This window comes from Colias croceus, chromosome 18, assembly GCF_905220415.1.
Source record: "Colias croceus chromosome 18, ilColCroc2.1".
Classification (NCBI taxonomy): Eukaryota; Metazoa; Arthropoda; class Insecta; order Lepidoptera; family Pieridae; genus Colias; species Colias croceus.
The window spans coordinates 6,501,954-6,525,093 of NC_059554.1; the positions used below are offsets into that span (position 1 = coordinate 6,501,954).

The 23,140-nt window shown below is 31.8% G+C and overlaps 2 protein-coding genes across 4 annotated transcripts in view; both read right to left on the reverse strand.

Moving 5' to 3' along the window:
* Window positions 1-23,140, reverse strand: part of LOC123699989 (hemicentin-1-like) — a 91,269-nt gene that overhangs the window by 13,532 nt on the left and 54,597 nt on the right. For 2 of the 3 annotated variants that reach the window (XM_045647064.1, XM_045647066.1), the window contains exons 2-3: window positions 3,829-4,001; window positions 2,462-2,588 (exon numbers count right to left, since the gene is read on the reverse strand). In XM_045647064.1, coding sequence (XP_045503020.1) covers window positions 2,462-2,588; window positions 3,829-3,916 — 215 coding nt within the window. In that variant the 5' untranslated portion in view covers window positions 3,917-4,001. The remainder of the gene's footprint in view (window positions 1-2,461; window positions 2,589-3,828; window positions 4,002-23,140) is intronic. The other variant, XM_045647065.1, reaches the window with a different exon arrangement.
* On the reverse strand, window positions 13,022-21,113 carry LOC123699990. Its single transcript, XM_045647067.1, has 4 exons — window positions 20,893-21,113; window positions 20,335-20,569; window positions 15,430-15,519; window positions 13,022-15,222 (listed from the first exon to the last, which is right to left on the reverse strand). Exons 1-4 carry the CDS (start codon window positions 20,893-20,895, stop codon window positions 14,294-14,296), a joined length of 1,257 nt encoding a protein of 418 aa, XP_045503023.1. The 5' UTR covers window positions 20,896-21,113; the 3' UTR covers window positions 13,022-14,293.

The window sequence follows — 23,140 nt, forward strand, 5'->3', positions numbered from 1 at the left end:
TACAAAATAAATTCATGCGACACCTGTACATGAAGCTTTATGGCGTGTATCCCTTCTATCCTCTAATGTATCCCACACTGTTTGTACTAGGCATGGTGGGATATAATGAGTTAAGGGTAAGGCGCGAATTTAAGCTGGTGGCATACTTGGTGGAGGTTTTAAGGGGCAAAGAATACAATCCTGGAATATTACAGAGATTGTATTTTAAGGTTCCAGACCACTATTTAGGAAGAAGAATCTTACCCAAGTTACTGTATGTTCCAGTAGCGAGGACTAATTTATTAGCCAAATCCCCTCTTTTTTGTGCATGCCGTACAGTTAATGAAGTACACAATAAAATAGATGTGTTCTCTTGTACTTTGAGTGATTTTTCAAAGGTGCTCTTATATATTCTATGTTATCGGGAATGTTAATTGTATTAAGATTATAATTGTTAAGTAGTACTTATTTTTAATGTTAATGATGTTGATGTTTGATAGATGAGATTTGTTTTTGTTAATTTATAAAAGAACACTGTCGAATTAGGTTAGAATCCTGTAATGATAGTAAGTTTTATGTGATGTAAATAAATAAATAAAATAAATAAAATTTATTTATCGATACCTATTAAGTTTACGTCATAGTTTTTATATGGATATTGATAAAGATAGAAAGAAAAATGAAATATCACAATATTTGTCACCCACAACAACTATCGTTTGTGAAGGTGAAGCCATACAATTGTTATTGCTAATATTCCAACCCAAAATGGGATTGTTTGGCCCACAAAATTATACTGCGAGTATTTAAAAGAAAAGTAAAATTGAAGCCAGATATAAGTCAGGTTTAGTTCGTATAATTTCGAAGTTAATCAAAGTGTTATTCATAAATTTTTTCTAATATAAACCTTGTGAAAGCAAGTTAAATAAACGACGAGTCTATCGTACAGATATTAAATTTCCCTTTATCGAAAATAGTATTTAAAACCAAATTAACGAGACAGAAATATTAAAATCGTTTCAAATGTTCTTTTTTGTTCCGGAAATTAAATCTAAAAGTATCAGAAGTTATTTCAGTTAATTAAACTACAAATTTCGCCTCGGTTCGGAAACTATTCGTTTAGGAAAATGAGAAAATGTACGGGATCGAACTAAAAATAAGTATAAAAACACTTTTCTATTGATCAGTCTCTTTGGCGTTTGATACTTTCCTATTGTATAAGTTCTATTTTATATTGTTAGTTTACTGATGGAAGTTGGAACCAATATTACCAATTATTATGTATTACTAGCGGTCCGCCCCGGCTTCGCCCGTGGTACATATTTATGTTTTCTCTACATAAGAACCATCCTCGTACTTTAGGGAATGTAATAAAAAAAGAATTATCGATATCGGTCTACCCGTTCACGCTAGATGTCGATGTATTTATGTAACTATCCTATCTCTCAAGTTGGATCGAACTGGACATGGTGTGCGAATTTTATTATAATCGTTTAAGTGGTTTAGGAGTCCATTGAGGACAAACATTGTGACACGAGATTTATATATATTAAGATTATATATTATTGCTTCCATTATTATTCTTGAAATTGAACATTTGAAAGAAAATATAATATTAGAGCAGGCTCCAAGGAGATGTTCGTTTGCAAAAATAGCGGACCTAAATCTGACTTCTGATATATATTGTATAGATCCCAGACATCCTATAGACAGATGTTGCCAACCGGTTTTGTGGTCCCCCTCCCCCCACCCCGGTAATTAAATATGGCATACAAAGAAAAAAATAAAAATTTCCAAAACATGCCGTGTGGGGTATCAAATGAAAGAGCTTATTGAGTAGATCACGAACATATAGCATACTATAACATTTTTTACACTTTCTCTAAGATTTTTTAGAAAATTTACGAAAATGCTCCATTTTTGAGTTAACTTTAAACCACTATAGATTGAAAACTCATGAATATATTTTTTAAATTATTATTTTAAATAATTAACAATAGTCTATTGTTTACGATTCATTTCATTCATTCATTTGATACCCCACACGGCATGTTTTGGAAATTTTTATTTTTTTCTTTGTATGCCATATTTAATTACCGGGGTGGGGAGAGGGGGACCACAAAACTGGTTGGCAACATCTGTCTATAGGATGTCTGGGATCTATACAATATATATCAGAAGTCAGATTTAGGTCCGCTATTTTTGCAAACGAAACTCCACTGAGAGTCCGGTCTATATGTCAAGTATAGTAATTATTCAGAGTCAGTAGAAGCAACGCTTACTACCTAACTACAAATACTTTCGTACGTCAACTACATATTGAGTTAAAAATGTTATTGAACGTACCTAACCTTAGCATATTTAACAAATTTCGGATGAATTAAAGTTGCAAGAGAGCTTGTTTTCCTTTCCCAATACTTATAATATGTAGTTAAAAATTGTAAGGAAAGCTCTGTTTCACATGAAATAATATGGTACTTACCTATAAATAGGTACATTGTCTTTGTACCAGACTAGAAGCATCAATTCATCATTTATAGTGTCGGGTGTTGAGTCGCAGTATAACGTAGTACTGCCACCCTCCAAGGAGTCCTGCCTTGAAACCGGGCCTGAAAGAAAATATTGTTTTCTAAGGTATTTTATAAAAAAGTAGGTATATAATTATTGTGAACATTAAAAATTTATTTGCATTTTTTTTTGCTGGCCTTGGGATAAACATGTGTTGGTTTTAGCTGTGCATGTTTTAAAAATAAAATCCATCGCGTTTTGAAGAGAAAGCTCATTTACGCTACTTACCCATAATATGAGGAATTTGGTTTAATTTTCATATATTATAATATCACGATATTTACATTTAAATATTTGCAGTCGACATTAAGATTTAAGATATACAAATTGAAACATATCTGAAACGCTATAAATAATAATTTATATTCGCATATTCAATACGTTTCCAATTTCAGAATTTCAATTAGATCCGCCATTTGAAAATTACGTGTAATATTTGAAAATAACTACTCATTTTCAATATCTATTGTTTAAAATAGGATTGGTAATTATGATAAAATCTATACTAATACTTTATTAATATCATAAAGCTAAAGAGTTTATTTGTTTGTTTGAACGCGCTAATCTCAGGAACTACTAGTCCGATTTGAAAAATTCTTTCGGCGTTAGATAACCCATTTATCGAGGAAGGCTATATCACAGAAGCGCAGCGCTGCAAGTAAAACCGCGGGGCACAGTAAAATATAATGTTTAAGATGGCAGTCGTCGAACCTTCATTGTTTGGCCTTCATTAGGTTTGAGTGGTTGAGCCTCAGTGTACGAAAACGATTGTTACTTATATAATAGGATGAAAGCCGGAGCTTAGCCTTTATTAAGGAACACCATGACCTTTTCTTGTGAAAAAGTTACAATGCTATTATATTTGTTACGATACAAATGTTTTATTACATAATATAAGTACTTTTCTATAATATCCGATAACATCTTTGAAAAATGGAGCTTATTGCAGGTGAGAGATTTTTGAGATATGTCCAGTAAATTTATTTAAACATTACAAATATACATATAAGAACATAATCTTATTGGCCATTTGTTCAATTAATTAACAAAATAGTAAAATCTTATTAAATGTAAAGCTGTTGGATTACCAAAATAAATAAAATAATACTTTCTTACCTTCAAATCTCTATACAAAAAGGTTCAGCAGAAAAAATGAAGCATTTTTATAGCATATGTGTTATTCTGATACACAAGCTGCGTACATGTATGACAGAGTAACAAACATACATCCATCCTCACAAACTTTAATTTATAATATTAGTAGGATTAGTCTACACTAACCATCGGTCCCAGGCACGAATGAAGCTATGGGTATGAAAATAGTCATGAAGTATATGAGCGCCGCAGAGACGCGCATCCTACGGTCCATCCATGCCTCCACTCTGCGCTGTCATAGGCGTAGTGTAGAACCCATTTGTTGATGAGCTCTCTGCTTTACATAATTTGGGGACTACCTGGAACAAAATATAAAATGTTAATTGAAATGTAAAGTTATTGCTGGCAGCAAGCGTACCTAAGGTTGTCTGTAGAGTATGTAGAGACATATGTAGAGGCATATGTATATGAGTTCATTGCTTTACATTATTTGAGGTCTATTTGGAACATAGCTTTTCAATTAAAATACAGTTTTAATAGAGGGAAGCCAGTGATCAGTTGTCTGTAGAGAACGTAGAGGCATATGCATATGAGCTCTGTGCTTTATATTATTTGAGGTATATCTGGAAGAAATATTTTCAATTAAAATATATAACTATAGAAAATTATATACAGGTAGTAAACAGCTGTGATGACGAAAACTATTAACTTAATAAATAAAATAAATTTTCTATTTTTTATATCATGTATAAAGGGATACTGTTTATAACATTTAACCAAAAGTTTATTAAATAGATAGAACAAGAATAGATAGATAGATAAAATAATTAATTTCGTTATTTAAAACCATTGAGTATATAATTAGAAAACGATAGCCTATCTACCTATTAAAGTTCTGATATCTATTTATGGCGTTATCTTAACATAATCAATAGACAAAGTGCAATCAAGTTGATAGGAAATAAAACAATACAACATAGATGTATAATTTATTTCTACGATACAGTAAGTCAGTAAATCCAATAAAATAGAACTTATTCGTATTTTGGTGAGAGAGACCGACCTGACAGATTCTGTTAAGCCCTGCTGTCTCATTGCAGTATAGGGCAGATGTATTCCACATTTCTATCATTTAAATTTCATTGTTACTTCTAGTTTAAATAACATTTGGCTAACAATACAATGCAATTAAACATTATTTTCAAACGACTTCAAAAATAAAGAGGTTTGTACGACTGTATATTTTTTGTTTCGTCACCCCAGAACTTATGACTGGGTGAACCGATTTAGATATTTCCTTTTTTTATTTGAAAGCTAGTGCTTTCCGGTTATTCGCATTAAAATTATGTCCAGATCTGACTATTTCAAGGTGGTTTTTTATTAAACAATAATTTAATAAGAATTGATTCACTCACGCACTTATAATAATAACTTATGAGATTCGATATACCAAAACATTGAAGATAAAAACTTGTCAGCGGATATCTGCATATACGGAATGTGGTTTGGGAAAACCAGAATCATTAAGATGATTTTGTTTTGAAAAGATTCTCGTATACTTTAAAATTTATTAATGAACCAGTTAATTAGATTAAATGTGATCGAGATTATTAATTTGATTATGAACATAATATCATAAAAGGTTATATTCATTCAAAATATCCATTAATTACTTTTGGATAAAATTTGTAAATAGTTTAAAATTATTACATAGCTCTGAATTATCTATCCTAATATTATAAAGCTGAAGCTGTTTGTTTGAACGTGATAATCACAGGAACTACTGGTCCGATTTGAAAAATTCTTCCAGTGTTACATAGTCCATTTATCGAGGAAGGGTATAGGCTATATATCATCACGCTAAAACCAACAGGAGTGGAGCACTGCGGGTAAAACCGCGGAGCACAGCTAGCCTACTTCCGTGGAGGTAATTCCAAGAGTCGATTATAAATTTCAGTTATATTAACAAAAATAACATCACAAGATTAAAAAAAAATTGGTATCTAAAGAATTAATTCATTTCAGGCTCGCATATTCATTATTCAAATACATTACGTTAATACAAATTTAATATTGAAAAGGTTGAATCTAAAAATTTAAAGCTCAAATGGATTTGCTAATTAACATTAGTAATGCTCTTTAATTGTAAGCCCTTTTATAAACTTCATTTTGGCTACTATTGAACAAGAACATATTTTATTCAGTAAAAGTTTTATAGAACGTAGGTAGCTGACCTTCGTATAGCGAAATGATACCAGGAATATATATCTAAACTAGCTGCGTTCCGCGGTTTCACCCGCGTGGCTACACTCCTGTAGCGTGATTTTATATATAGCGCCTTCCTCGTTAAATAATTTTTCAAATCAGACCAGTAGTTCCTGAGATTAGCGCGTTCAAACAAACAAACAAAATCTTCAGCTTTTTAATATTAGTATATATATGTATATATAAGAAATAGGTGAACATGACAATAGTCACGACTTTCTTGTAAGATATTGCATGGATTTGGATATTGTATCAGATAACGAAATTTAATACAATGAAGGCGCGTACTGGTATCCGACAATGGTTCAGAATATTCAAGATTGTATCGTACATACGTATATGGTGAAGTGATTGTTATAAAACACCTAAAAAACAAACAAAAGAACATATTTAAATCTATACCAATAATATTATAAAGCTGAAGAATTTGTTTGTTTGAACGCGCAAATCTCAGGAACTATTCGGTCCGATTTGAAAAATTCGTTCAGTGTTAGATAGCCCATTTATCGAAGATGGCTATATATCATTATGTTAAGACCAACAGGAGCGGAGCCGCGAAGCTCAGCTAGTATTTATATAAACAAGTCAATAATTTTTATATACAAAAGAGAAATAGAAACATGGTTTACAGAGTATTTTTGGTAAGTAATGTAAACAGTAAACCTCAATTACTTATTTCTTTTGATATTGGTTTGTCCTTTAATCGAATTGTCAATCAGCTTTGTAAGTCTTCATATAAATTACTTACATGTAGCAAAATGTATCTTCTTTGTGATATTTTTATACTATGACTAAAGCGCGTCACACACGGTGAAGATACTACATATAATATTTTATGTTAAGATTACTCTAATATAAAACATTTTAGTATCTTAAGGTATCCGGTATCAGCGTTCTGACCATCATTTTTCTTTGTGTCATTGCGTACTAAGACCCCTGTAGAACCGCCATCCTGTTACAAATGACCCAAACGTTTTATATTAGAGTATCTTAACATAAAATATTATAGAATCTTCACCGTGTGTGACGCGATTAATATGACAATAATCTTAGTAGAGATTTATATAGAGACATGTATTTACTTCTGCATTTCGATTCCCTTTGCTGTGAGATACTTTGACGCGGATAAATATTTTATGTTACTTCAGCTTTAGAGATCAATGTGTACTGAATAAATCTTGATACTTTATAGTGTTTTCTACTTTTCTCTTACTTTGAGTGCACTCTAACTCTAAGAAGAATCTTATAGAATCAAAGAAAAGAAATAGATAGTACGACTTTAAATTATTTTCCTTACAAAAGTAGCGCTACGAAGAAATAGACTCACACAGTATAGATTACATAGTAGCGTTTGACTTTACGCGAGTAGGTACTATACATTTAATAATTAAAATTTTAACGGATTTCAAACGCGGTTTATTTATTAATTTAGGAAAATAGTAATATAATGAATAGATCGTGTTTAAAATTCAAATCTTTAATTTATAAATATAGATTACATTTTAAATCTAAACGAATTCGGGGCGGTCTATTAGTCAATTTGACATCCTCTATTGAATCGTCATTTGTCATGTCGCCATTTATAAATCATCAATCATGAAAAAATGTACTGTTACGGAGAATTTTTGGAATAAATATGAATACATTTAAATTATTAATATACAAATGTCAAGGAATTATATTATAGTGGACCAATTATAAATGTAATTTGTATAATTCGGTTATGCCATTGTATAATCATGAACTACATAATATTATATGCCATGTTTTTACCACTATACTTACCTTTAGCAACATCAACAAATCTGACCATTCTCTTGCCCCTTATACTACCATTTACCTACCGCCATTGTTTAACTGATATAAAAATGACATGGTTTTTTTAACCGACTTCAAAAAAAGGAGGAGGTTATCAATTCGACTGTATTTTTTTTGTACTTATATTTGTTACGCGATTACTCCGGCAATTATAATTTTAAATAACATCACAGCACCCTTAAACGATAACAAAAAAGTGTGGCAATATAACCAAAAAGTTTATATGACCACAGTCCACAATGCACGCAATAGTTTGGTATGAGAGGATAAAGTAACGTTATTTCTGAATATCAAGTTCGGAAGTTATGTACTTCTTAATTAGATCGAAAGTAGATACAATGGAATTTCCCATCAAGACCGAATAATGTAGAAGTTTTGAAGACTTTCGGCGCTTTTCTGCTTCCCTATTGTTAGTTCTTATGTTTCTTGTCTATCAAATAGAGCTTGAATTTCAAACTCAAACACGTGTTCATATTATATTGGTTTTGCGTCAAGCGCAAAGTTATTATGGGTACGAATTTAATATGAATACAGTTCTCAGAAACTAGACCGCATTGGTACAGTGGTTAGCGCGTGAGCGTAGAACCGGGCCTTTGTTCGATTCCTGGTGGAGACGAAGAAAAAAATGTCTCGGTCTGGCAGGACACAGAAGGCTGATCAAGTGATCACCTACTTATCCCTAAAGAAAATCGATCAGTGAAACAGATCTATGCATAATGCATTTGCCCCTTACCCCACTTGGGGACATGGGACTTCACTTTTGCAGTTCTCAGACACGTCTATGCAAAGGATAGTCTTCTTGTATGTGTTTTATAGTGCTCCATCCAGTAGATTCTAACGATAAACATTTTTTTATACTGTGAGATTGGGGGATATGAAAGATTACTTGTACGGTGTACCTGACATTTAAAATGTAAATCTATTATTTAGGATTGCATCAATCTTCGATTATTATTTCGATTTTATTCGATTCGATAGATCTCTAATCTGCATGCAAGTACAAAAACATTTCGGTTGGTCATTAACAAGCGCTTTTGTCAGAGAGAATGGATTGCAATACCTACCAATTTATTGTTGGGAATCTTTTATTAGGTTTGAATATTATTTAATATTGGTGTAAGACGTCCGAGAGACCGTCTGAATATATTTTTTGGTGGCATTAGATTAGTAATTACCTAGTTTCACAACTTCTTCGTGAGTTCAGTATGGCTTATTTGTTTATTAAATTGATAAATAATATATGACAATATTATAATAATAGAATAAAAAGTATCAGATGGACTAGGAAACAAAATAAGGAGTTAAATATTATTATATACTTAATATCCTGTAAAAACGAGACTAGATCAAAATAAATCAACGACTAGGAGTATTTAAATTCACATTTTATATTGCTTATATCCTGTTCATGTAAGTTTTTTTTTTCTAGTCTTAATTGCTTTAAAGTGATTTATAATAGACGTTAACCAAATTATAGTATTTATGTATCTAATTTGCATCAACCCACAACTTTTTTTAATCTTTAAATATTTTGCCTTCAATTGTATACAAACAAATCTATTTTGAACCTGATTTAGTTAGGCATTCCTATTCTATAATTGATCAATGATTAGAGGTAGTTTTATGCGCATTAATTTAAAATACTTATTTTTAATAACCTAATAAGTCAAAAATTTAAAATGAAAACATTGGCAATCTAATTTTAATCGTAAATATCCAAATCAAAACATGTGTTATAAAATTTTTGAAGAACATTATCAACGTTACATCTAATGTATGTATAAAAATATTATAACCAGAGAATTATCTTACAAAGTTGTCAATAGAAATATCATTAGCATGTTCACTATTTCTTCAATCGAGGATCCTTCTAGCAATATTGCGTAAAACCTATTAGTTTTATTCCCCTGTAAAGCTAAGCTGTGGACAGGTGGGTCGGATGGAAAATCTCTGGGATTTTAAATGTCTCTATTTACTTCAGTTGCCGTAGTTTTTGTTTTTCTGCTTAAACCTGGATCAACGTATTCGTGTTCCTTCTTTATAGTGATATTGTTGTTATTTGTATAAACATAAAGATAAATAGGTTAAGATATTATGTTTAATAATTAATTAAACTATTACCTGTAAAGCTTCTTATTCAACTAAAATATTTGTGGGTCTTCATTTGATTAATTAAGAAGACTACCTATTTACTATTGTAATATACATCTTTAAGTAGATTTTATAATTAATTACCATAACGTTGATTTCGTGTAAACTCTAAAAAGGATACAATCATATAATAAGCTAATTCATTGTAATACACATAATAAATGCATTATTCATAAGAGCCGTCCGCCCGGCTGGCGGCTGAAGGAATGAAATTTTCTGATTTATTTCTTTTATATAAACCAAATATAAAGATTGTCCTGACACTAATTATTAAAACAAAAAAAAAATAATTAGTTATGATAGTGGTAATCACATGCATAGAGTTAATACATACTTCGTTTCCATTTACATTATATAAATTAGTCTCTACCAGACTGATGAGCAATGTAAACTTTACTTTGGAGAAATCTAGCCCGGGTTACCGACCGCGACGGTCTTTAGGGAAATGGGCCTAGGAGTTTTACCGACTAAAACCTACAATATTGCCTTTTACAAGGCCACAGTGGTCGAATCCCTTTACGAGTCTGGTTGGTTCTACAATATCCTGACCTTATTACGTTTCTCATATCCAACTAAGCATGTATTGGAAATTCAAATTCATCTTCTGATTTAGAAATGGTAAAATTAACTCGAGCTTCATTCTACAGGAAATATAAAGGTCAGTCTTGGCATTATTATGTTATAATATTGTGGTTTTATGATTGTCTGTCAGTTTAATATGATCCGCTTCGTCGGAAATCACGGGTGATTCAAAAAGTACTTTGACGTGACTCATTAGACTTAACTATGTTAAGCGTGGGTTTGCAACGATAGTTTGATAAAAATCAATTATTTTAATAGCAACTTTTGGTAAGAGTCACATAAAGTTGAATAGTAATTTGATTGTTGCATTGGAAATGAGAGAATTAAAATAATTATTAAATTTATTTAATTTCATTTTGTAATGAACTATGAAGCCTGGGACTGCAACTGTAATTATTTATGATTAGATGTTAAGTTTAGTTTTTCGTTTTGAGTTGAGGAACCTTCATATAAGGATTATTAAACGTGTATAATATTATATCAACATTAATTTTAAAATTACACTCCCTCATACGGTTTTACTACCAGAAGGCTAGAATGGAATATGAAAACGAGCGCTGTCTGACACTTTGGTTTCTTATAATATTTATGTTTGCTTTGTTTACATTGCAATTGCTTAACTGCAAATTTTTAACCGACTTCAAATAAAAGGAGGAGATTCTAAATTCGGTATATACTTTAGCAATTAATGAAATAATTAAAGAATGAAAGAATGAGAAACACGAGGTTTGAATACCTACCAATAATAAATGGCCGAATGTAGATTGGCAGAAGTCATGTTATGTGGACAAACTTTTTGGCTCTTAGACAAATCGGTTTCCTCGCTTTGTTTCCTGTATGTATTAAAAGTAAAAGAGTGAATAATTCCGAAAAGATTGCAAACCTTTGAGCCACGTCCATCCACAAGTCATATTTTAACACGCGTTCATTAGCTTCACCTGTGTGTTTGTATGTTTGTATGTAACCGACTCTTTCATATTAAGTATTATTGTGAATAATTAGTATAAACTAATTATTAAGTGATATAAATTACATAGTGGGAAGATATTATCGTCTAAGATACAGGCTCGGCCTAGTTTAGACGATTATGTCCATAGTTTTAAGTATTGTGTTTATATAAATTGAGTGGCATAGACAGTGTAATTGAAGCCTGAAGGTATGGATAAATAAATCGATTTTGACCCACTATAAACGGACAGATTTAATTCAAACTTTGGACACTTATCAAGGATCGGTGACAATACGAATTAATGCGTGTTTTTTTAGTTTTATTTTTTATCTATAATAATTATTATATGGAAGTCGAATTCATTAATGACTGAGCCACTGCTGCGATAATATTAATTAATTTTATTCAATGCTCTTTCTAGTATATCTTTCACAAACGTCATCACAAATTATTTATCGGAATTGCTGAGCCAGAATTGTTGTTTGAGCCATGTAGCTAAGTACTTATGATATTAAAATTATTGACTTTCCTGTATTTGTATTTTATCAACATAAACAATTATTTAAAACAAAATTAAATATTATTTTAATTAGTTACGTATCAAACATGTCAGTTATTTTTAGAAAACAAACAAATAAAATAATATGGTAGGATATATAAATCTACCAATAATTACTGTAACTATTTTACGATATGATCAAATTATTTTGACCATTTCATGAAAAAACCGCGCGTCATGATATGGCCACGACATATGCATGTCTATTCAGCGGCAGCAAATACTAAATGCTAATATCAGATAGGTGTAACAGCGAACTATCAAATTAATAACATTCAAGAATATAACACAAAGTCTTGGATAACATATTGCATGTTAAAAAATACACACAATACCTAATGTTTTGCTTCACTCTGGTTTTATATACTTACTAAAAAGTAAAAAAGTTACCTTTTTAGCTTGTAATTTCATACACTTGATAAATAAATAATAAAGAAAGAAAAATCACATCACATTTATAGGTAATATTATATAATACATATAATAATATATATTATGTAAATTCTGACAGTCAACAAAAATATACATACATATATATGTTATTTATGTTAACGAATGCGCATTTTAATTTGGTTAAAAAATAATTGTACACAGACATTTTGGAACAAATTTTCCTTATCTTACGTGAGACTATTGCCATATTGTATAAATGCGAAAGTAAATCTGTCTGTCTGTCCCTTCTTCGCCAAAGCCGATGAGTCAATTTGAATGACTTTTTACAAAGATAATTTGAGACCTATGAAAACACAGGACAGGTTATTAAATTATTAAATTAACCTAGAAACCCAAAGTTTTATCCATTGTTAAATTAGTACTTTTTACTAGTCACTCATGGTGATATTCGAAAACATTATGTATGAATTTGCTTTTTTTAACAGGGTAAAAAAGGTTGTAGGACACTACAGAACGAAAGAGCTTAAAATTACTCCAGTAATTACAATTTTTAAAGCGCAGTCTTTCTAACAAAAAATGAATAAAATGGAATGAATGTAATCACTAATCAGTTCGTATAAGTTACCTAATATTTAAGTTAGGATAAAATAATATACAACATATTATGTTCACATCAAAAGCGTTTATTTAAATGCATACAAAAAAATCTTATTTTTACTCTTTTTTTGTAACATTTTTTTTTATTTTAATCTTACAATTCTTGCTTACAATTATAAAAATTTGGAATAAATTTCCAATAAAATCTTAGTATTCTATTCATAGATTTTAAGACACCATCATTGTTCGTATCTACCTATATTGTATCTTATTTTTACTCTTTTTTTGTAACTTTTTTTATAAATTTTAAATTTTAATCTTACAATTATAAAAATTTGGAATAAATTTCCAATAAAATCTTAGTAAATTAATGTCCACGTCATTAAAGTGGCTCGACGGAACAAAGTGGGGTTTTGTTCGGAAAGAATATGAAAGATTTTCCTACAAAAAAAGAGCGTGTGTGCCGAGCACACGTGTCAGAACTGAATTAAAAAGAAACCAAAATCATCGCCACTCGATGATGTGACGGGATTGCGATGACGTGACCTTGACATTTTAAGTCTCAACGCCTAAAGAATTTTCACTTAAAAAAAATAATTTCGTGTACATCATCAGAAGTATATTTAACATTTAAATATAATTAAGTCTAAAATAAAATAAACAATGTTGTAAGACAATTTTCCAACATTTTTTATATGGCACTTCAGTGGTAATATAAAGCTAATTTTATAACATTGACAAAATAAGGCAGCCTTATCACATGGTAGTGATCACTCCCAGACAACTTGTGCAAATGTGACAAGCTTAAAAATAGAAATACATACATTTTTTACTTTAGATTTTTATAATAACATTATTCTAACAAGTTCATAATCTATATAAAATATTAATATATCTTTAGGAAGAGGTACATTTGCGCATACAATCAGCATTATAAGACGATTAACTTTCTTCTTCTTCTTCTTCTAAGTCTTTCCTGTATTTTTATTTTAATTTTTACTGTTTCCTGTACTTTACGTATGAATTTTGAAAATATATATTATGTTAGCGATTAATAGTGCTGAATTTAAAACTATATTAATTAATAACTTTATACCAAGTTGTATAAAAAATGTGATTCTGAGGTAGATAGGTTCCTGAAAAAATTAAGAATTTGCCCTGTTCAAAAAAATTCGAAGGTATGTTCAATATTGCACCAAGAATTATTTGTTTGTACTCCCTTAATAATATAATTACCAAACGTAAATCAATCTTAAAACTTAATTAAATTCTTATGCATTTAAAATTCCTACTTATATCTTTGTTTTGTGTATTTTATTTGTTCAATTAAACAATTCTTATGTAGAAGAAGAGTCCATATCTACATAAATAGATTCATTGGTATCATTGTTTGGAATTTGTTGTCCAGTTTGGTTCGAATAAGTCTCCTGCTGTACGTGCGAAGTATTTCCAACATTTGTTTGCATCTGTTCTTGGTTAGAAAGTGTTTGTGTTTCCATATGAGAACTGTTGCGTGCATCTCTTTGGATTTGATCTCCACTTCTCTGACTGTACCCATACGATTGGGGAAATTGAGAATAAAAGATTGGTGAAGGAATTGGTGGAGGAAAACTATTCTGGAAACGTGTATCTTGCGGCCAATAATTTTGATACTGCACACGTGGTCCCTGATTTATACCATAAAAAGGCCTGGTTGGTATTACGTTGACGTTGATATTAGGATTAGCTCTAACATCAATGCCATTGATGAATATATTGAATGCCTCTGGTCCTCTGGAGAAGGGCGCTTGTTGAAGATAATTTTGTCCTTGAGGATTCAACGTGGGATTCAGTGTGCCATATGGAAATTGTAAGTTTTCTGAATAATGAGCTTCGGTCATTGCATATGCATTAAGTCTGGTTAGATTCACATCATGCGTTCTTGTTACATTAATCTGAGGCTGTGAGACCTGGAAATCCGTAGAAGTTCCAATAGATCGCTGATTTTGTGTCTTATTAGATGTATCGGGTTGCTGCAATTCTGCAGGTGTATCTGTTCCTTTATCTGCTTGGCTTATACAAACAGTTTGGGTGAACTTGTCAGCTAATTCAACTTCATCTTCTTCACCTGAATAAATCAAGTCTTGCAAACATTCATCATCAGACGTGATAGACTTATCAAGAGAAACCTTCTTTTTTGGTTTTGCAGGTTTTACAGAAACAGGATTGATTTTGGGTTTCTTAAATACTGGCTTGGAATCACCTTTTGATGCACGTTTCTTCGTTTCTGATAGAGAAAATGAAGTTCTTTAAATTACATAATTCGAAATAAAGAGATGCCAAATTGAAATCGTTAAAATATATTATATATATGTTTAAAGTTTTTGCTATCTTTAACGATTCCGATACACCACATCTAAATCTACAAGGCCAGACAAGTCAAGAACAATCAATTAAGATTTCAATCTTCTTCATATAATATTCATCTCATTACCTTTGCGTTCCTTTGTTTCAAACACTTTGCAATTTTCTTTTAAAAGGGAGAGTCTTTTAGCGATAAATTTTTGAGCTTCATCGTAAGTAGCTGAAAGTTTTAATATAAACATTATTTTTAAATATAATATTGACTCAATGTATATAATCAACGTAGGTAATATCTATATGTTGCAATAGTGACTATTGTTAAATAGATAGGGAGGCGAATAGGGGAATTTTCTGTAATACTCGAGCGTGGCAGTTTAAGATATGAGATATACCTTAGACCTAATAGAACAACCGTGTTAACTATTTAGCTCTATATGTAGTGACGCGCGCCTAGGATAGACGATCAGATTAGTAAAAAAAAATCGATAGTCTGAAATACTCGAGCGCGTCAGATTAAGATATTGGGGGTTGATTTTAGTGTTTTAAGCCTAAATTTAACTAATCTGACCATAAGTCCTTGACGCCGCCGAGTTATAGGGTTGCGAACTTGTAAAAAAAAAACGTTAATCCGGCATCCTCGAACGCGATTGTTTTTATTTTTATATTGAAGAATATAATCTAAAACTTACTAAAAGTACAAAATCTGCCGGTTTCCGCATGACCGGAAGTCTGGAGGAGCCATTTCGTCATCCGAAAAACGCGTTGCAGCATATAAGTCGCAAACTTTACTTTTTCCAAAAAAAAAGTTTAAATAAACAAAAAAGGTAATTTTATTTTACAAAAAAAGGTCTTTTTTTAATTTTTTCCAAAGTTAAAACTTTTTTTACTTGAAGCATCATAAAAACTCAAACTCCCGGTTTTTTGAGTATATCTCGAAAACTGAGGGTGTTAAGAAAGATTGATATGAAATAACGATGATTAAAAAAAAGAAACCCACTGTAGGGACACACATGTACAATTCGCTGATCGAGCTTTTTGTATATGTGTGCACCCACATTGTTTCCCTGACGCTTTTTAGATTTATTAGAATTTAAAGTCAGTAGTGCATAACGGCTAGCATAAATAACACTTATGTATTGTGAAGAGTAATAAAGCAGTTGAAGGAAAGGTTTTATTATTTGGGCAACCTTGGGGGCAAAGGCACTACTCAACATTGGTGACCCCGACGTGACCCCCATACGTGACCCCGTATGGGTGCGGTATTGCAACAGCGAGTAAAAGGTAAGTGGATACCCCTAGGATATTTTTCCAAAAAATTTTCGCCTACCGAGCAAAAGTATTCTACTTATGATAGGGAATTACTAGCGATTTTTCAAGCTATTAAATATTTTAGGAAATTGTTTGAAGGCCGTCCTTTAACAATATATACAGATCATAAGCCATTATGTCATGCATTTTCTAAAATAGGTAATGACAGTAAAGAAACGCCTAGAAGGACGCGACAATTACTTTTTATAAGTGAATTTACGGTCGACATACAGCATATTAGCGGTAAAGATAATATTGTAGCCGATACTTTATCGCGCGTAGAAACAATTGTTTGCCCGACTGTACTCGACTTCAACGAACTTGCTGACTCGCAAGCGAAAGACGAGTACTTGATTAATATGACACGTAGTGGGCATAGCGATAATAATGTAAAGTTTAAGAAAATGTATTTACCGACTTGTAAAAAAGGAGTATATTGCGAAGTTTCAAATAATATTATTAGACCTTATTTAACATAGTATTTTAGAAAAATTGCTTTCGATAGTGTTCACAATTTAAGTCATCCCGGTATACGTACGACTCGTAAGATGGTCACTAAACAATTTTTTTGGCCTAGTATGAATAAAGATATAGGGAAATGGACCAAAGCGTGTGTATCATGTCAAAGGTCGAAGATTTCGCGTCACGTTGTTTCGGATATAGGGAAATTCCCGGAAGTTTCGCGATTCGAGCATATCCATGTGGATTTAGTTGGTCCATTGCCGACATCTCCACAGGGATTTAGATATTTATTAACAATTATAGATAGATGTACGCGTTGGCCTGAAGCATTTCCCGTTAAAGAAATTACTGCAGACGTCGTTGCTAAGCATATTTATGAAGGATGGATAGTTAGGTATGGTTGTCCCGTCCGTATAACTAGCGATCAAGGACGTCAGTTTGAGTCGAATCTATTTTTAAAGTTAATGTCATTTTTGGGCATTAATAAAATTCGTACTACACCTTACCACCCACAAAGTAATGGCGCGGTGGAAAGGTGGCATAGATCGTTGAAGGCAGCCCTTATGGCGAGACTGCTTAGTAGTAAAAAAACGTGGTTAGACGAATTACCCACTGTTATGTTAGGGTTGAGAGCAGCAATACGAACTGATAGTAATGTTAGTGCCGCAGAATTGGCCTTCGGTAAAACTTTACGTTTGCCTGGCGAGTTCTACGATAGTTCTACAAATGACTGTGATGTAAACGATCCTTATAGTTTGGTAGAGAAAATCCGTGAAACTATATCTCAGTATCGTCCGACGAGAGATAAGACGAACGCAAAGAAAATATTCGTTTATTCCGATTTACAAAGTTGTAGTCACGTTTTTGTTAGAGATGACGCAGTACACAGGTCTCTAAAACCGCCTTATGATGGTCCTTATCAAGTGTTAGAACGTAGTTCTAAAGTTTTTAAAATACAATTTCCGGATAGAGTCGCACGCGTTTCCATTGACAGGTTAAAGCCAGCCTTTATATTAAAAGATGATGTTACAGTTGAGAACAATATTGTTCCACATAATACATCTTTATCGAAGTCGGTTGAGCATGCGCCACCCATAAGCGTAACTAGGAGCGGTCGCGTAATCCGACGACCCGTGCGATTTGCGATATAGTACTTTCACACAGTATTTAGCTATTGTCTTTAATTCGAAGTATTATCTGTATTGTATGTAATTCAATTTATTATACTTGTGTGTTATATACATTTTTGTTAGAATGTAAGTTTATATTTGTTTACATGTAATATTGCGTCTTATACAAATTTTTATATTAATTGTTCACTATACAACGTTTTGAAATATGTAATTTTATTTGTTTTTACCGTTTCATATTATTGTTTAATCATTTCATTTTATGTTTTACATAAATATGATTAACATTATATTGTGCATATTTTACATTTTTGTGTAACTATTGCGAAAGAATAAAGTAATACGATAGTTTTGTTTTTACGCATTGAAGATGCTTATTTAGTATTTCCTGTTTTTGTAATAATTAGTACTTATTTACTTAGTGAGTTATATCGGATTACATAGGTAATAATATCGTCACTCATTTAGCATTTTTATTAAACTTGTATTAATTGTAACATATGGATAAATTCGTGTAGTGAATAGTAAGTGTATTCCGATCAATTTTAATTAGGCTAAGCCGTTTAGATGTTACCTATATCTTTTATTGATATAAATTTAGGAAATATTACGAATTCATATGTGTATTCAGTATTGCATTGTTATCTCATTTGTATTTTATGGTAATTTCTGTGTTTGTCTTTGTATTTTTTGGAGTGTATAATTATTTTTTTTTTGAAAAAGGGGGGAATAATGTAGGGACACACATGTACAATTCGCTGATCGAGCTTTTTGTATATGTGTGCACCCACATTGTTTCCCTGACGCTTTTTAGATTTATTAGAATTTAAAGTCAGTAGTGCATAACGGCTAGCATAAATAACACTTATGTATTGTGAAGAGTAATAAAGCAGTTGAAGGAAAGGTTTTATTATTTGGGCAACCTTGGGGGCAAAGGCACTACTCAACACCCACAAACCTTTTTCGGTCAGATTAAGAGAACCCACCAACATTTTTGTCAGATTAAGAAAATATGCTTTCAGGGTACTGTGATAAACCTCCCCTACGAAAATCTGACGCGCTCGAGTATTTCAAAAGGACCTTTTTTTTCTGCATTTTCAAAAATTTATCAGATTAGTATACCATTGTTATCAGAGGCACTTGGGGCATACGTAGTATGAATATCTGACGCGCTCGAGAATGCCCAAGTAACTGTTTTTTTTTACATTTTTGAAAATCCGTACACTTTGAAGACTTGAAGCTTTTCTTTTCGAAATTATTTTCTCTTTCGATTTTGATAAGTCTCGACGACGCCGTTGAATTACGCCATTTAGCTACCTCGCCTCCCTATCTAAAACAATATCGATTTAAGTTTGGAAAAACGTATTTATATTTGAATCTATCATTTATTTATAAACACAGAAAATGACTCTCTTGTTGGAGCTAAAGCTTCTGTTTATCACACAGTAAGAAGCATAATATTGAATGAATATGTATCTAGGGCATTTTGTTTAACAATCATGACTATAAAATATATAAATAAAAAATAAAATTAAGTGCGAGTCGGACTCACAACACTAAGTGTTCCGTCGAAATAAGCCAATGAGCAACTGCAAAGAAAAATTATTGTGACACTAAATGTTTATGATTTATGACCGGGTCAATCAGTGAACGACCTTGATTTTTTGTTTTTTAGCGACAACAGCCATAGATGAAAATTTCGGACAGTGAATTCAGTCATATGATTCTGATTTTAACCTTCGGGTACGGAACCCTAAAAAGGAAAGAAGGACGTTCACGTGTGTGAGCATGGTTGAATATGTGAGCGTGTGTGTTTGAATGAGAGAGAGAAAGAGTGTGTGAGTCATTAGTGAGTTGATACATTGTGCATTTCGCTACTTGTTTTTAAGATCCTTTAAGCAATATTATAAATGCGAAAGTTTGTATGTCTGCATGGATGTTTGTTACTCTTTCACGCAAAAACTGCTGAACCGATTTTCATAAAATTTAGCACAAACATAGAATGTGACTTGTATTAACACATAGGATAGGATTTGTTCCGGAAATCCCACAGGAGCGGAAACTTTGCGGGGTTTCTTTGAAAACGCGGCCGAAGCCGCGGGCCTGAGCTAGTATTAATACATAACATAACTCACGTGTAATTCTCAGCACAAATACTTTATAGGTGTTCCAATTCCTTTTAGCTTTCTCATTTTTTATCACACGAACTTCAGTGACATTATTATCTTCTACTGGGTATGCTACATAATCGGAATCAGGCTTGTTTTTGATCCAGCCGTAGCGTACGCATACCAAAAAATCAGTATTAACACCAGGCAATCTATCTTGAAATTGTATAACACAATACAGATCTTTACTAATGGCGACCATCTGAAAGATTAATGATTCTTATTAGAATAAGGAAAACGCGTGCATATCATTAACATGTGTTTCGTTTTTATAGAAGTCAACATGAAATAACTATTTATAAGAACAATAACAACTCTACTAGTAATTTTCGGGTCTCATTATGCAATATATTATTATTATCATAAAAAAAATATTTTTCGTTGTTAAAGTCGTCATATATGCAACAGGTTGTTATTATGAATAGACAATCGAATGTAGATCGCAATTATCAAAATATAAGTAAATAGACCGAACGATTGCGTCATAGCCAGACACGAATAGTTCGCAAAATAGCACAGACTTACCATAAAGACCACCCCTGCGGAGCCTCTTGCAAATTATAGGCGTAATATAATTCGCTTATCACACTTGCACTCAAAACTGATCCCTTGCACTCATTTATAAACAATCGTAATCAAACAATATGCTTGAAGCTAAGCTTTGTTGCTAAGAAATTAATTGTGCCGAATTTTGTGACGCGCTAGACCGGCGCCGGCGGGAGTTGGGGGAAATGTGGCGCGATCTAGACTGTAGACACCGCGCCTCACTGAGTGTTTTGATCGGTGACCTTTATAAATGTTTAACAAATACCGCATTTATTATATATGTTCTTATCAACGGGAGCTCGCCGACTTGACCCGATATCTGTTTAGGGAAAACACGCATAAAAATAAAAATATAATTATCGCCTTGTTGTGATTGAAGAGCTTTCATAATTTGATAATTAAAAGATCATTATGTCATAAGCAAATTATATTTACTGAATAAATTCAAAAGCCCCCACAAAACAATAACGATAATCGACCAGTGAAGGAAGACCCCTATGTTGTATGGCAGCACGTACCTACATTATAGAGTTCACACAGTATCGTGCTCTACTTAAGTCTTCATGAAGTATATTCGTCGTTTCAGGATATCGACCGCGAGTAGGTAATCTAAATTGAACTGAACTGGATTATTGTTTGGTCTATTTCTAATAGAACCTAAGGGGATATTAATATCATATTATACGGGTGATTTTTCAATCCTTTGTTAAAAGTTATCCACCCAATAAAGAAATGCTCTAGGTATTAATAAAAATAGTCCCCATCAAGATGAGCTCACACATTTTTGAAACGATTCTTCAATACGATATTCAAGGAATAAGAAATAGCTCTTAAAGATGTACTACTAGATAATTGCTTAATTTCTTTCGTATCATAATCATAATAATATGTACTTATATGTCTTGCCTACTTATACATATATGTTTTGACTAATAAATATAAAATGATCCAAGTTTCTTCAAACATTTTAATCGGCAACATGAAAAAATTGGATTAGCATAAAGTCCCATAGGTATCCTGATTTAAGGAAATAATTAATATATATATAATATATTCTTCACCTAAAAAGATTAGATTTGAATTAATGAAATCTTGTCTTTTAATTAATTAACAACCATAATATTATGAGTAACTCTTAATCTATATTTTTTAAAGTGAAACTTTTATTTCATCGTCTCAAACTTTTTGGTCTGTGTAGCGCATGTCGCGTGACGCACGATACGTACGATAATTATCGTACAAATACGATAATTTTTAGTTAAATGTCTATAGTGTGAAAAAAAGTTTCACTTTTATCGTGGTTTCATAAAACCACACAACATTTTTTGTTTCTAAGCATGACGTGTTTTCACGCATTTGGCCAGTATTGCGACTTGCTGGTAGAGTTACTGATAAGATAGATATTTTCATACATTACAAAACTTGTATGAACTATGAAAGCTTTGATAATGACACTGACGTTTGACAATCACATTCTCGTGCCAAACCACAAAACAATATTATCTTTTTTTTTTTACTAAGTATATAAAAATAAGTCGGGTTTTCCTTCCTGACGCTATAAAGTTCTCCAGAATGCACGAACCAATTTCCACGGTTTTGCATTCGTTGGAAAGGTCTCGGGCTCCGTGAGATTTATAGCAAAGCAAAGGTGTCTCTGGTGGCGAAACGGAGTTCGCCCGGTTTGCTAGTAAACTGATAATTTTTTAATGAGTTAATTCAATTATCTTCAATTAATAATTTATTGTTAAAAAATAAAAAGTAGTGCTTGTAATGATGATTTAAATGATACATGTAACGGTGCATTTACATCAAACGAACAGAGCTAGAGCTAGAGCAAGAGCATTCATTCGTGATCTTTTCGTAAACGAAAACTTGTATTTAGTGTAGTTCAGTATTAGAACAACATACAACTTCTTATAAATTAGTATTATTTATAAGATTTGAAATTTTAAAGAATCGAATTTTGAGATAGGTTTCGAAGCGTCTCTCGTATTATTGTAGCGAAGATTGACCTATAGTTTATGCAATTGAATATTTAAATTCAATTTTTTTTATGACTAAGCGGGCAAAGGAACCGGTAGCTGATAGAAACAACCCCTTAGAATATGCACATAGTAGTAGGTATGTCCTATTATTAATTACATCTGGACCACTAAATAAAAAAAAATACAATGTGATATTAATCACTACATAGTATAAAACAAAGTCGCTTTTTCTGTCTCTATGT